This window comes from Vigna umbellata, chromosome 1 (genome assembly GCF_029865625.1).
Source record: "Vigna umbellata cultivar VRB3 chromosome 1, Vumbellata_1.0, whole genome shotgun sequence".
Lineage (NCBI taxonomy): Eukaryota > Viridiplantae > Streptophyta > Magnoliopsida > Fabales > Fabaceae > Vigna > Vigna umbellata.
The window spans coordinates 68,421,922-68,436,961 of record NC_142165.1 but is presented as its reverse complement, the minus strand read 5'-3'; the positions used below and the strand labels follow the sequence as shown (position 1 = coordinate 68,436,961).

At 32.9% G+C, this 15,040-nt stretch overlaps 1 protein-coding gene and 1 non-coding gene across 2 annotated transcripts; both read left to right on the top strand.

Moving 5' to 3' along the window:
- Nucleotides 1-3,011: 3,011 nt before the first annotated feature.
- Nucleotides 3,012-4,346, top strand: LOC124841326 (extracellular ribonuclease LE-like). Its single transcript, XM_047317577.2, has 4 exons — nt 3,012-3,181; nt 3,259-3,414; nt 3,671-3,869; nt 3,949-4,346. Exons 1-4 carry the CDS (start codon nt 3,080-3,082, stop codon nt 4,170-4,172), a joined length of 681 nt encoding a protein of 226 aa, XP_047173533.1. The 5' UTR covers nt 3,012-3,079; the 3' UTR covers nt 4,173-4,346.
- A 4,394-nt stretch (nt 4,347-8,740) lies between these two features.
- On the top strand, nt 8,741-8,814 carry TRNAV-AAC (transfer RNA valine (anticodon AAC)). The gene has a single exon. It is a non-coding gene; the product is annotated as a tRNA-Val (tRNA).
- Nucleotides 8,815-15,040: the final 6,226 nt, after the last annotated feature.

The following is a 15,040-nucleotide window of genomic DNA, read 5'->3' as shown; positions in this document are numbered from 1 at the left end:
ACGGATCAATTCTCACCCGTTCTTTCACCTTCACGTCATTGACGTATGTTCAATCGTGAGGGGAAGAAAAGTTTCAGCCACTGTAGGGTAGTGTAGTCCATTGCTGGTTAAGTCACTTCTCTTGATAATCTCTTCCACATCATTGACTTTTCCTGTCAACAATCTTAGTCAGTTTGTCTTCGCTCCTACCACCCTACACCAACAACCTGCCAATCGCATCCTTCGATATCTCAAAGGCAGTCCTGGTAATGGCATATTCCTCCCGAACAAAAGCATCAATCAGCTCAAAGCGTATAGTGATTCTGATTGGGCTACCTGTCCTGAATTCCAAAAATCCATTACTGGATATTCCGTCTACTTCGGTAATTCTATCATCTATTGGAAATCCAAAAAGCAACAAATTGTTTCTAGAAGTTCTTCAGAAGCTGAATATCGGGCTCTAGCCACTGTCACTTGTGAACTATAATTGTTGACCTATCTCCTTCAAGATCTTCACATATCCATTATTCAGCCTGCTATTGTCTATTGTGACAATCGTTCTGCTATTCATATTGCTTTAAATCAGGTGTTTCATGAACTCACCAAGCACATAGAGATAGACTATTACATTATAAGGTACAAGATCAATAATGGCCTCTTGAAGTTGCTTCCCATTTCTACCACTCAACAAGCTCCTGACCTCTTCACCAAACCTCTTGCTGCAGCTACGTTTAAATACCTCCATTCTAAGCTGGGTATGACTGATATCTACTCCTAACTTGAGGGGGGATGAAAGCTGTTACTATTGGGCCTGTTTTGGAAGCCCAGCCCACTTCCTTTTATCTTTCCTTTTCTCTGTTTGCTTCTTCCCTTTTTATGCACGCTGCTACTCTGATAACAGTGCTAGGGATTTCTCAGCTTTCCATTTACTGTGCTTCCTTTCTCTTTTGGGTGTACGTTTCCTACACTTCATCTTCTTTCTTCTTCATTAATGCTTTGTGCTTTCTTCATTATAAATATTGCTGCTTTTACCTTCATCATGTTTTACTCTATAAGTTGCATCTACCATTATAATATCAACATCAATGGAAACTTCATCAGATGTGGTTGAGAGTGACTTCTTGTGATGATGATGATTCCTTTGGTATTCTTTTCAACACTTGGATATAGTCCCGGAATAAGGAGATGGAATGGAGGATTAACACTTTGCAGGGGTAAGAAATGTTTATAATGTTATTTTCTTTGTCCAACTTGCACACTTTTCCTTAATATCCTGTTCCATAGGTGTATATGATGGAAAAAAAAAATCAAATAAGCTGGTGTATTTTACGAGCCGCAGAGGGAAAATCAGTTTTTGAAAAAGCCAGCTCATTCCGAAAATAGTTTATTTCATCTTTTCTTTTTTATTTCCTTTTCCATTTCACAGTAAATATTTCTTTTGACAGCATTGGTAGGCTTGGTGACACCAGAACATTCTTAGCAAAGTGATGGTACTCCAGAATTTCTCTTAAGAAACGACTTTCCCTTGCATATGACAAGTGCTATTACATCAATGAAGTGGCGATGAACACTTGAGGTGAGCAACCGAGGTAACTTTCCATTTGTGTCACTTTATGTTTCTACATGTACTCTTAGTTTAAGCAGTGGGAATTGTTGCATGAGTTAGACCAAAGCTACACAATGACAACTCCTTTGGAGTGTCTCATGTGTATGAATATATGAAACTCTTGTCATATAAAACCATTGGTCTGTAATCCAAATTACTATACTTTGTACATTAATTTATTCTTTATTAGAGTTTTTGTTGTTAAACGATGTGTAGTGTTGTTGCACAATCGAAGGTAACGAAGTGTCAGAAAAGATGGTTTATTGTGAATTGAAATCACTTTTAGATTATTTTTATCTGAATATATTTTGGATTGAAAATTCAGATTTTCCAATCTTTTAAAATCTATATAAATAAGAAAAACAGAAATCTGATCTTGAAAAATTATAGAATACATATAAAAATAAAAAACAGATTTAATGAAATGGATCTTAAACAGACAAAAACAGTACAAAAGTGGATCAGAATAGGCAAAACGGATTTTTTGCCCCACCCCTGGAACAAAAAGAGTTTATAAGCCAAATAAAACAAACAAAATAATAAAGAAACGTGAAAAAGATAATAGAAGAAATTAAGGAAGAAGAAAAACAACGTCTTACTAATCTTGTATCAATGTCAAGGAAGAAGAAATTAATTTCAAAGATACTTCAAATCCTTGTTATATAAATTGACTCACATTCAATAATCTTGTATCAATATTAGGTGTACACAAAGAGCATATGAGATTATTTTTGAACTTGAATTTGTTGAAATTATAGTTTCTGCTTTTCCTTTCTTTTTTTGAAAAAATATATATAATCAGAATTTTTAATTTTAACTTTTGAGATTTCAGTAGACTTTAATCCTTGAAGAGAGCATTCACAACTGTCATATATGGTTTTTACAATCATGATGAATTAATAAATGTTTTGTAATAACTTGGGCAACGTCCAAGACGAAGCACCACCACAACGCACAAAGGACAATGTGACCGACGAAGTGTGTAAGATAGAATTTGTAGTATGTAAAAATGATGTGAACGCAACCAAAGCAGCTGCCTCCTTTTTGGGCTTTTTGTACAAGTGCCCAAATTGCCAGCTACCCATCTCCCACAAAAACAAAACAAAAGAATCCATTTGGCTCTTTGAGTACAACAAAGGTACATGCATAAAACAAATAAAAATCAATAAATATCACGCATTCCCATTCGAAACAAAAACAAACACTTCTTTCTCCAATACATCGTATTTAGTTGTGTTAGGACTATGGAAAGAAACAAAATGAGCGAACCGACATGTCGCTGTTACGGTTTAATTAGTTGCACACGTAAAAAACCATGATATGAATGATAAGGTAGTTAAGCAGCCAACGTTATTTATTTTTCATAATGCAAGCTTTCACACCTATTCACGTTCCCTTTCACATTTCTATAAATTCATGAATCCATGCCTCCAATAAACAATCATACTCCACAAAACCACATCAAAGTTTCTCTCTTTACCGCTAGAGGAAGACATGGGGTCCAAAGGGTCCATCTCCGTGAAGCTTTTGCTGCTTCTGCATTTGGCCATTCTCTGTTCTTCACAGGGTTTTGATTTCTACTACTTCGTTCAGCAGGTTAGATTGTTTCTTTAAGGTTCTGCATTAGTATGGCTTTTATTCTTTTTCTTACAGCGAAATGTTGTTTTTATCAGTGGCCAGGCTCCTACTGTGACACACAGAACAGTTGCTGCTACCCGACCACTGGGAAACCCGCTGCTGATTTTGGCATTCATGGACTCTGGCCTAATAACAAAGATGGTTCTTACCCGTCTAACTGTGATTCAAACAATCGTTTTCAGCAATCACAGGTACTTCATTCTAATTGCATAAAATGTTAAGCTTTTTTATACCTTTCAATGAGTAATGAGTAGAGAAAAGTGAAACCAAAAAAATGTATAAAATAAGGAAAGAAAAGAATATTCTTCGATGATTGTGTTGCCATAATTGCCCCACTTGCTACATGTAAAAAAGTTATAAAAAAAAAAGTTGTTAAGAAAACATTTTCCTTTGATTTAAAGGTCATGATACGTGTTTGTACATCTGATAAATTACATATGGTGACAGATATCAGATTTGACAAGCAGTTTGCAGAGGAATTGGCCGACTCTGGCATGCCCAAGTGGTAGTGGAGTTCAATTCTGGACTCACGAATGGGAGAAACATGGCACTTGCTCTGAGTCAGTCCTTAAGCAACATGACTATTTTGAAGCAGCTCTCGATCTGAAGCAGAGAGCCAACCTCCTCCGAGCTCTTGCAAATGCTGGTACATAATACATTAAAACTGGTTGGATCATTTTGGTGGCAATGTTTTTTATTATGACCGAGTCTATTTGGATTAACAGGGATAGAAGCAGATGGAGGGTTTTACAGTCTTAGCAGCATCACAGGGGCTATAAAAAATGCAATTGGGTATACTCCATACGTTGAGTGCAATGTGGATGCGTCACGTAACAGCCAGCTTTACCAAGTTTATTTGTGTGTCGACACTTCAGCCTCTGGTTTCATCGAATGCCCTGTCTTCCCTAAAGGCAGATGTGGGTCCCAAATTCAGTTCCCAACTTTCTAACACTTGTATCTAGGAACCAGTTTATGTGTGAAGTGCATCTTCCCCTTTGTGTCTGTTGCTTTTTCATTATAGTTTCTCTCTTACCAATTGTAACTGTGCTTTAGTCCATGCATCACTTCCCCCAGACAACTAAACTTTTTTAATATTTAATACCAAGTTCAGGTATACTGTGCAGCTGAGAACCATCAAATTTCTTTTTAAAAAGCTTTCAGTATTACCGATGGCAGTTTTATCTCCGTTTTTTTTATTCGAATGTAAAATAAAACAACCTTGTTTGAGTTAAATATGGACTTGATTCTTCTTTTAGTATTCTTGTTTTAAAGAAATAATTTGATAATTGTTTTTAAGTATTAATTTGAAGATACTTTATCATTATTTTGTAATCTACTTTAAAATATGCTAGTTGTGACAATGCAAATAGTCGTCAAAAATTATGAAACAAAGCAGCCAACGTCCTTCGTGTATGTGACAATGCAATTATTATCAATCCCCACAGCGGCTTATGGAAGATAAACCCAAAGACGCTTGCACATCAGTCTTCTTTCTTCAGATTAAAGGTGTCCAATTAGTAAAAGATTAATGTTATTGTGGATGTACATATTTTGAAACTTTATTATTTCTTTTTCATTTAAAAGATTAAAATTTTTAAAATTAAGTTTAAATCCATTTTTTTATTCTTATAGATAGTTTTAGAAATGTATAATTGTGCTCCCACAAGATTCTATTTTCGCCTTAATTTTTTAGCGTTTCAGAGTTAAATAATTATATATATATATATATATATATATATATATATATATAGGGTTTGCTCTGTTTTTTGGTACATTTTAAGGTTAAGGGTATTTTAATAATTTTAATTCTCAAAATTAAAAAAAAAAACCCAAAAACCTTGCTCAAATCACTCATTCCTCTCCACCTTTTCTCTTCCATCTATCTCTCTCACTCCAACAATATTTTCTCTGTCATCCTATGGTAGTCCTAACTGAAAAAAATCAGAAACACTATCAGTTAAACAATCTTACAAAAAAATGATTTTATAATAAGTTTTCATTTTATAATTGGTAATTGATCTGGAAAAAATCAGAAATACTCGGGGTTAAAAATTTCTTACAAAAAAAAATGATTTTATAATGAGTTTTCATTTTATAACTTTTATCGTATATAATTTTATCTAATTTTCACAAGCATAATGACATCCGAAGGAATTGATAATTGGCTTGGAAGGTTTTTTTTAGAAATGATGATTCAGCATATGCAAATGATGAAATTATTTTAGTGAAGATGGTGAAATTGAGGAGATCTTAATGAACCTTTGCCTGAAGGTGAATATGTCAATAACTCAACTCTTTACAAAGACAAATTGTTTAACGGCAAGTGATTTTTTTCAATTGGGGCTAAAGGTTATAGTGAGAGACATGAAAGAGAAAGGGTTGAAAGGAATGAGAGATGTGACTAAGGGTTTGGGGTTTTTTATTTTAGTTTTGATAATGAAAATTATTAAAATACCCCTAACCTTAAAACTTATAATCCATAAGGGTGTTTTTGTCTACTAAAACCCGGTACACATTGCTAAAATGTACCAACTGAAAAACAGGTACGCACGTTAGCAAACCCATATATATATATATATATATATTATGAAGATTTGTATAGTAAATCTCGCCAAGGTTTTTAAATCGTCTAGCTTCATTAAACTATCTAGAAGAATATAGTTTCATTAGAGAATTTAATCTTAGTTTTTACTAAGACTACACTCTTATGAGGAAGTTGCTTAAGTGATATGTTAGTTCAGTAACAAGAAACATTGTTTATATTTATTTTCCATTAAGTTAGGGTGTTTAACGGAAGTTAGTCACGACAATTATGATGTATAAATATGAGAAATAATTTTGTTAATAAACTTTGTTAGTAAAATTTATTGGTAATTTATAATTTTTATTGTTAACATATTTTTTTTATTAGTAATGAATTTGCAGATAAAATTCGTTAATAAAATTTATTAGTAATTAGATGTTCTTGTAATTTATCAACAAATTTCATTGATAAAATAGATACCAAAGTTTTCATCTTTGAACTTTCGACCATTTCATGATAAAAGTCATTAGTAAAATGAACATGAAATTTTTCATCAAATTTGAAGAAGTGTATTTTATAAATGAATTGGAGATGGGTAATGGTGGAGTTGAAGGAAGTAATGATGGTGTCCAAAAAGGAGTCAAAAGAGTCGAAGAAAGAAGAAAAATCAAATCACAATAATTATTTATAGATAATTATCAACACTCAAAACCTATGGAAAGTTATGTTAACAATAAGAGAAAACTGAAAATAAAGATACTTTGATGATTGCAAAAAGCAAGTTCAAAAATTCAAAACATTACAAACGATGTTAGGAGACTTATAGTTTAGTTTTAAGCTTTTGTAATAAGTTCTTGTAGTTGTGCATTGGACTTAGTTTAGAATTATACATAGCAAGTTGCATAAGATCACTCACAAAAGTGTTTTATTTCAAAAAGATTCTAGAATAATCGATTATCGTAATTAGTAATTGATTATCCCAATTAATTTCAAATTTTCTTAAAAGTTTCTATGATAATCGATTATCACTATTGATAATCCCAAGTTTGACCTATAAATATCCTAGTCTAGTCTGTTATTCTAAACTATTAAGATATTCACCTACTTAGTAAAACTTCCTTAGACACTACCATGCTTCTTGTCTTTCATCTCGTAGTATACCAAACTCTGACTTCTCAAATACAAACACTTTTATATCAGTTTGATCTTAACTCATTGAAATTAGACTTAAGATTTTTTATTGACTGAAATGGAAAGGAAGGTGAAAAAGAAATAAGAGAAGCATCAATTACATTCTATATAGAGAAAAAAAAAGAAAGAGAGGGAGAAAAAGTTTAGAGCAAAATATTGAAAGAAATTTTAGTCTTCTAAAATTATTTGTAACGAATCACTTCAATCAACCAAGTAAGGTGGGAGTGATGCTAAAATTTTTTATGTTAATTATTTTATTAAGCTTTTATTTATTTTAAAATATATATTATTTTATTTACTTTCATTTAATTTATTTTCATTTATTATTCTCTTGATTTATTTATATCTATATTATTTAATTTATTTTCCGTTGGTCCTATTTATTTACTTTATTTTATTTATCTTTAGCTACACACAAACTCCTTCTTATTTATTTTATTTAAAACATTTATTTTATTTAATTTATTTTTAGTTATACACCGATCTTGTTTATTTATTTTATTTAAGTTATCTCCAATTACATACTATTTTTTATTTATTTATTTCATTTAATTTATCTTTAATTATGTACTATCCGTGTATTTATTTCATTTCATTTATCTTCATATATACTAGTTCTTTATATTAATTAATATTTTTGTTATTATATATTTTTATAATATTCTAATCCATATATACTTATTTATTTAAAGTTTTTTCTTTGGTTCTTATTTTAATACATCATTATTATATAATTCCAAAAATATATATAAAAAAAAGTAAAATTAAATATTAGTTTATTCAATAAACTTGGATAAAAGAAAGTTATTTATATGTTTTTTTGTTATTTTATGCTATTTATATTTGTTTAAATAGTGTATATATTATTAGTTATAATGACATAATGTGATAGTTATCACATTTTATGATCAAGAATATAAGCATGATGAAAGAAACAAGGTAAAACTTCATGAAATTCTCTTATGTTTGTCGAAATTTGTTGGCCAATTGAAGAGTGGAAAAAGTGTTTCAACATGAAACTTCATGTGATCAAGTGAAACATGGCTTACCAATATCATGTGTCTAACTCACTAAGTCGTAGAGTAGATAAGGAAGAATTGCAATACGTGCATTATATTAAGAAAGCATATAATCAAAAGGCACATAACAATGTGATTCTTTCGAGTGAGACAAAATTGGATACATGTGAAAGCTATTATGAATCTCATCCATGCCTTCAAGTGCACATCTTCATTATTCTATTTCAAAGACTTGAAGTCTCTAGACAAATATTAAACTTGCAAATTAGAAATATTTAAAATAAAATAAAAATTTAAAATTAATAATTATTATTTACAATAGGTAAATAAGTACAGAGGAAAGAAATGTATATTAAAATAAATTATGAGAAAAGAAAATCATAATATCACTTTCAATTTAAAATTTGGTTTGTGGTTATTTTTTTATACATTACTTATGATTTGACGAAAGAGAACATAGTAAGACTTTGCACTTAAGAAAAACTATTTAATTTTATTTGAAAAAAATTATTTTTACTCAAATTTTCTGAGAAAAAAAAAGTTTTTTAATGATTTCACCAAAAATATTTCCAGTGCTTGATGAGTTAGCACTTTACTTTCTTACCATTAACGGATTGAAGATTTCAGTTTCAAATATTTTTTTCAATTTAATTTTAATTCTCAGATATAAGATTATTTTAGAAAAACAATATATTTTATTTAATAATAAAGATGTCACATTTAAAAAGGAAAGGTTGTAATTGTTGATGAATACAACTAATGGGATGCAGACCTTGAGCAAGTGGTGTCGTGGTGTAGTTGGTTATCACGTCAGTCTAACACACTGAAGGTCTCCGGTTCGAGTCCGGGCGACGCCATATGTTCCAATCATTTTGCAATTTTTCAAATAATGTAATGTCCAATATTTTATCCAACAATTTATTTTAATACTGTCTTTTTATAAAATACATTTTAGCTTCAGAATTAATAATGTTACTTCTTTTTAACATTCAGATTTTACTAAAACAATCATAAAAAGAAATATTACAACCAGTTTGAGATACAATTTTATCCATTTTTTAATGATGAACCAAAACCAATTTGGATACTTTCAATAATTTTAGAAACACTATGTTTTTAAGAAAGTATCGAGATAATACCCGAAATCTACGGGCAAAGTTCAACAGATTGACAATACAAATCATGGAGGAAAAAAACATGAAGATCATACCTTAAAGAGAAGCATCAAATGAACCCTTAAGGAGAAGAAGCAACAAAGGAACCCAAAGGAGAAGAAGCAGCAAATGAACTTAAAGCACAGTGAATCAGTAACAGAGAGAAAAGTGAGAGAAAGGAATGACATGTCTTAAAGAAGTATCTAGAAAGATGTAATATATTGAAAAGTGTAATGTATCTAGAGTCAAACAAAAGAGAGAAATAAAAGAGGAAAAACGGGAAAGGAAAAGTATGGGCTGGGTTGCAAAGTGTAGGCCTAATATAATATTATCATCCCTCCTCAAGCTGAGAGTAGATGTTAGTCATTCCCAGCTTGGAATAAAGATACTTAAAAACAACAGGAGCAGGAGGTATAGTGAAGAGATCAGCTACTTGTTCAGTGGTTGAAATAGAAAACAGTTTGAGGAGACCTTTGTTGAGCTTGTCCCTTACAATATGGCAGTCTATTTCAATGTGTTTGGTGCGCTCATGGAAGACTTGATTAGAAACAATCTTGATAGCGGAGCGTTTGTCCCAATAGACTATAGGAGGTTGAATGGTAAGAATACAAAGGTCATGAAGAACGTAAGTCAACCATTGTAGTTCACACGTGATAGTGGCTAGAGCCCGATATTCAACTTCTGAAGAGATTCTGGAAACAGTCTATTGCTTTTTGGACTTCTAAGAAATTATGGAATTGTTGAAGTAGATGGAGTAACCAGTGATAGATTTTCTGGATTCGGACAAGTGGCCCAATTAGAATCACTATAGGCTTTGAGCTTATTGATGTTGTTGCTTTAAAGGAGGATGCCACTGCCAGGACTACCCTTGAGATATCTGAGAATGCAGTGAGCAACTTGTTGATGAAGGGTGGTAGGAGAGGAGACAAATTGGCTGAGATTATTAAAAGAAAATGTGATGTCGGGTGTAGTATTTGTGAGATATATGAGGTGGCTAATGAGTCTTCGATAGGAGGAGGCATCTTCATCATTAAGAAGGTCACCTTGACTAGTAAGACGAGAAGAATGAGCCATAGGAGTAGGCATAAGGGCGTAATGGAGCATTCCAACTTCTTTGAGGAGGTCAAGAATGTATTTATGTTGACTAAGGTGGATCCAAAGCTATTCCGAGCAACTTCCAAGCCAAGAAAGTAGGTGAGATCACCCAAGTTTTTGATATGGAAAAGGCTATTAAGGGAGGTAGTGATATGTTGTATCTTAGTGGCGTTGTTGCCCGCAAGAACAATATCATCAACGTAGATTAAGATGGCAGTGGTGTAGCAAGTATCATGTTTCAGGAAAAAGGAATGATTAGCATTAGAACGAGTATAATTATTAGATAGAAGAAAAGTGGAAAGTTTATCATACCATTGTCGTCCAGCTTGCTTGAGCCCATACAGAGATCTTTGAAGTTTGCACACTTGATTTGGGTTGTGATGGGTGAAGCCAGGAGGAAGTTGCATATAAAATTCTTCATGTAAGTCACCATGAAGAAAAGAGTTGTTGACATCGAGTTGTTTGAGTATCCAGTGGTTAGAAGCAACAATGGCAAGGAGAAGACAAACAGTAGTTAACTTTGCAACAGGGGCAAAAGTCTCCAAGTAGTCTAATCCTTCAAGTTGGGTGTAACCCTTAGCTACAAGGCGGGCTTTAAAACGGTCAATAGATCCATCGGACTTGTGTTTGATTTTGTATATCCAGTAGCAGTTTTGCTCAGAGGAAGGTCAATGATGGTTCAGGTGTTGTTGTATGCTAAGGCGTGAAGTTCATCCTGCATAGCTTGTGATGGCAACTCCTTGAAGGACTTCCCATCCAAAGAAATATCAACTTAGACTAAGACTAAGAAAGGGAAGTGAATAAAGACTTTCAACAATTTTTTTTTCCTTATCTAAGTGTTAGATGGATTATCTTTACTAAACACATTTATATTGTTTTGTAGGTCATAAATAAAGGGTGGAAACCATGCTTATGCATCCTAGGAGGCTTGCCAAGCTAAAGAGAGCAAATGAGGCAAAGAAGAGTGAAATTTAAGTGCTTTTCGGATTGAAGACAACAACTTCCGGATTGGAAATGCATGGAAAATTGCCTTCCAAAATGGAAATTCGCTTAGCCACCTACTGCTCACGCTCAAGCATTTTGCACCAGATTTTTCAGCATTTAAAACACGTTTTAAATGTGTTTGGCATGGGACTTGCGGCCCAAGCTTGGATTGCGTCTTCAACACACTTCTTTTGGAATTCTTTAGAGCTTTGTAGATCAGATATAGAGCCCTCTCTTCATCTATAAAAGAGAGGCACTCTCCTTTGTAAAATCCAACTTTGATGAAATAATGAAATGCTGTTGAGATTGCTCTAGTCATATCCTCAGAGTTCAAACCCTCTAGTGCTAATTTCACACCTCTTCCTCTAGCTTCCTTCCCCTTTGCAAGGCCTTCTGAGCTTTAGAAACCTCACACACTCACCAAACCTCCACTGAACCATTTCACAAACACTTGGTGTGCACCATAAACATCACTCATTTCTCCATTCTGTTGCGTCCATTTTGAGTTTGGGAGAGCTCTCACTTGAAGTGTGGAGCTGCTTCCATCATTTGGCATCAAGAGCCAGCACGTCCACGCTTGTCTTCAAGAGATAAGCTTCTCTATTTCGCAACTATTTCATTTCTGTCATGTGTTGTTCATGTTCATCACTGTTTTTTATTTTTCTTTGCTTGAATTCATGTTGTTATTGTTGTTTGAGTGTTTCTAGTGTTCCTTAGTTTTTGTTCATCATTTTAATCGGTGTAATTCATTTGTTTGAGTCAAATCCAGCTTTCCTTTACATTTCAGTTTTGTCCAATGTCTTGTGCAAATGTGTTGCAATTTTACCTCTGTTAGCATGTGCTTGATTCTGTTCAACTTTTGATTTTTGTTTTTAATTGAGTCCAGTGCATTTGCTAGCCGCATATTGATCATATAAAGCAATGAGATCAAGTCTAGCTTTGATCATATGAGCTAACAGCAGTGCCAAACCTTGCTCTGTTTCAAAATCTAGATAAAAAGTTAATTTATGGTTTGATATAGTTCATACTATTTCTGCCCAGTTTTTTTGTGCCTTAAGCATGAGACAAATTTCTTTTATGATATTAAGCATGTCTCAAGTGATATCAACTCATACTAATCCATAAATTTCAAAAGGTATAGTTGAGTTGATTCAAAATTCTGTAAAACAATGTTGTCACTGTTTCATCAAAGTGTATGCATCGTGCTTACTGTTTGGTTTGTTCTTAGTCTTTAAAAACTACTAGCTCTTATTCTGCGGCTACATCTAGTGCATTAGGATTTCCTTGAGTCTTTGATTGTGCCATCCAGCTTTGATTCCACAAATTTCTCAATTCTAGTGCTATTTAGGTGCATTTTTCTGCATTTTTAAGCTACTGCTACTGTGAATTGGTGAATCTGTCTATTTTAGTGCAATATAAACATTTGTGCAAGTTTATTTTGTCATTTGAAACTTGTGTGCACTGTTCATCTGGTCAAATTTGAGCCTATATGCAAAATCACTTCCTAAACCATCAAATTTTGTTTAAATGTGGAAGTGAACTAGTGAATTTCGAGTGCAGTGTGATTCCTTGCTGTTTCAGTATTTAAACACCTTCAAATTGATGATATAAAGTTGCTTGAAGCATCACTTGAGCTTTAGAAACATTGCCTCTCATTTTTGGGTTTGAAAGCACACTTTTAAAGCCACTTTTCTGGTGTAGTAACCATTTTTTAGTGTTGCTTGAAATTTCCATTTCTTCAAATCTCATTTCTGGATTGGCAAAAGTTAGGTTTACGTTTCCAAATGCAAAGATATGATTAAAATAGTGTAAAACATCCATAAAAAGAAAAAGAAAATCAAGCAAAGAAAAGGAATTAGAATCAGAGTTATTGTGTGAATGAGAAGTGTATGGAAAGTAATTTTCATGAAACAATACATGGCGAGATATGTCAATCTTATAATTTTGTAAGTTTAGGAACTGATAACCTTTGGTGTGCTGTTGGAAACCAAGGAAAATTCCAGGAACAACCCTTGCATCAAATTTTTTCCTATGAGCAGTCAAAGTGTTAATATAACATAAACAACCAAAAACATGCAAAGCAAAAATATCATACAGTTTCCCATATAATTTTTCATAAGTAGTAGCATCATCAAGTAAAGGTGTAGGCATGCAATTGATTAGTAAAGTAGCATGTTCAGCAGCAAAGCACCAAAAATAGTGGACAAATTAGCTTGAAACAAGAGGGAGCAAGTGACATTTAACAAATTTTGGTGTTTATGCTCAACTATGCCATTTTGTTGAGAGGTTTTATTGTAGGTGGTTTGATGGTTAATACCTTTAAGAGAGAAAAAAATTATGCATAGAAAATTCAATGCCATTGTCAATAGAATGGTTTTGATGGTGGTAGAAAACTGGTTTTCTATGTTTGTTATAAAATCAATAATAATTTTTTTAACATCAACTTTGTTAGTCATAGGTATAAGTCAAGTATAACGAGAAAAATCATCTATAATGGTGAGAAAATATTTAAAATCACGCATGGAAAGAATACTACAAGGACCCCATATATCAATGTGAATAAGATCAAAGATTTGGATGGTTTTAGAAGTAATACTAGAGAAGGCAACTTTCTTTTTTTTAGCACGATGGAAAGCATCACATATGTATGTGGGATTATGCACAATAAATGAGTATTTGAGTTTCAAATTATTCAATCTAATATCGGAAGGATGTCCTAATCTAAGATGCCATACGTTAGTGTTGTTTACAACATTGTTGGCAAAATTTGCAGGAGAAGTAAGTAAAGATAAATCTAAGATGTGCAAGCCACTAATGAGTTTAGCTATAAAAATCTTCTCTTTGGTTTGAATGTCCTGTATAGTGCAGTCATGAAAGGAAAAAAATAGTTCATATTTATTAAAAGAAATCAATTCAGATATGGAGATAAGATTAAAAGAGAATTGCAGAACATAAAGGACATTTAAAAGATGGATCTTATTGTTAAGAATAACAGTGCCAAAATACTTAGAGTAAACAATACTACCATTAGGTAAAGCAATTTGAATAGGTTTTATTCTTTTATAGGATGAAAATTTTCGTAGAGAAATACTTATATGGTTAGTGGCTCCATAATCAAGAATCCAATTGGTCTTAGGGTAATTGGAAGTAAGAGTAGGGCAGATATTACCTAAAGGAGGTTGGTTTGCCAAAGCAGATCCAATGTGATGAATTTGAGCAAAAGTGAAATCATAATTCAGATTGTGGTCTTTGAAGAGCTCTACAAGAACTTCAAATTGTTGTGGTGTGAGGCGTATGTGATCAGTGTTGTTAGAATTGCTATCTTTGACATTCCCATTGTCTTTTTGGATAGAGGTATGATGAATATGGGTATGCTTATTATAGAACTTATGTCCTGGAGGATATCCATGCTTTTCATAGCAAACCTCCACAGTATGATCGCTTTTGTTGCAATGAGTGCAATGCTTTCTGCCAGTCAGTGCACTTTTTAAACCTTTGTCTTGATTAGGGAAGCCATTCTTGCGGTAGTATACAACTTCACTGTGCCCATACTTGCCACAATAATTAAAAACGGTGGAGGAGGTGGAAGCGGTGCAGGCAGTGACATTACCAATGTCTTGAGTCTTAGCCGCAACAATCAGATTTGCACTAGACAACAGTTGTGCTACCAGTGAAAAAACTTTGGTGATGTCCGGAATATGGTCCAATAGAAGCACATGCGAAACAACGTTAGTAAATTGATCATTTAATCCTCGTAAAAATTGCATAACTTTGATAGCTGACGGCTTGAGCTGAATCCGGAAACGTCGAGAAATCTGGATTTGCTCGAGATGAAGACCGGGAAGCAGCA

Bases quoted from the DNA above. Each gene is read 5' to 3' on its own strand.
- LOC124841326 (XM_047317577.2), top strand. From the start codon at position 3,080: ATGGGGTCCAAAGGGTCCATCTCCGTGAAGCTTTTGCTGCTTCTGCAT. The intron at 3,182-3,258 runs GTTAGATTGTTT...TGTTTTTATCAG, and splicing joins TCTACTACTTCGTTCAGCAG to TGGCCAGGCTCCTACTGTGA. The intron at 3,415-3,670 runs GTACTTCATTCT...ATATGGTGACAG, and splicing joins ATCGTTTTCAGCAATCACAG to ATATCAGATTTGACAAGCAG.